Source organism: Coturnix japonica, unplaced genomic scaffold (assembly GCF_001577835.2).
Source record: "Coturnix japonica isolate 7356 unplaced genomic scaffold, Coturnix japonica 2.1 chrUnrandom491, whole genome shotgun sequence".
Lineage (NCBI taxonomy): Eukaryota > Metazoa > Chordata > Aves > Galliformes > Phasianidae > Coturnix > Coturnix japonica.
Window position 1 is genome coordinate 96,523 of NW_015439885.1, and position 1,034 is coordinate 97,556.

At 56.6% G+C, this 1,034-nt stretch overlaps 1 protein-coding gene across 1 annotated transcript in view; it reads left to right on the top strand.

The window, feature by feature from the left end:
• The window catches only part of LOC107307133 (filamin-C-like), an 18,694-nt gene that overhangs the window by 9,603 nt on the left and 8,057 nt on the right, over nt 1-1,034 (top strand). Inside the window, exon 5 of the mRNA XM_015850576.2 lies at nt 570-736. Coding sequence (XP_015706062.1) covers nt 570-736 — 167 coding nt within the window. The remainder of the gene's footprint in view (nt 1-569; nt 737-1,034) is intronic.

The following is a 1,034-nucleotide window of genomic DNA, read 5'->3' on the forward strand; positions in this document are numbered from 1 at the left end:
ATGTGTCCCTATGGGTCACCCCATGTGTCCCTATGTGTCCCTATATGTCCCCATGTGTCCCTATGGGTCACCCCATGTGTCCCCATGTGTCCCCATGTGTCCCTATGGGTCCCCATGTGTCCCTATATGACCCATGTGTCCCTATGTGTCCCTATGGGTCACCCCATGTGTCCCTATGTGTCCCTATGTGTCCCTATGTGTCCCCATGTGTCCCTATGGGTCACCCCATGTGTCCCTATGTGTCCCTATGGGTCACCCCATGTGTCCCTATGGGTCACTCCATGTGTCCCTATGGGTCCCTATGGGTCACCCCATGTGTCCCCATGTGTCCCTATGGGTCACTCCATGTCCCTATGGGTCACCCCATGTGTCTCTATGGGTCACCCCATGTGTCCCCATGTGTCCCCATGTGTCCCTATGGTCACCCCATGTGTCCCTATGGGTCACCCCATGTGTCCCTATGTGTCCCTATGGGTCACTCCATGTCCCTATGGTCACCCCATGTGTCCCCATGTGTCCCCGTATCTGTGTGTCCCCCTATCCCCCATGACCGTGATCTGTGGGTCCAGGCGTGCAGTGCGGCTGCCCCACACACTTCACGGTGCAGACCCGTGGGGCAGGGAAGGCCCCGTTGGACGTTCAGTTTGGGGGCACGGCACAGAGCGGGGTCAGCGACCTGCAGATCATCGACAACGGGGACTACAGCCACACCGTCAAGTACACTGCTATGAGACAGGTATGGGGTATATGGGGTTATGGGGCTATAGGGGGTTATGGGGCTATAGGGGGTTATGGGGTGATATGGGGTATATGGGGTTATGGGGGGTTATGGGCAGATCATCGACAACGGGGACTACAGCCACACCGTCAAGTACACCGCCATGAGACAGGTAGGGGGGTATGGGGTGATATGGGGTGATATGGGGTTATGGGGTTATGGGGGTGATATGGGGTTATGGGGTGATATGGGGTATATGGGGTTATAGGGTTATGGGGTTATAGGGGGTTATGGGGCTATAGGGGGTTATGGGGTT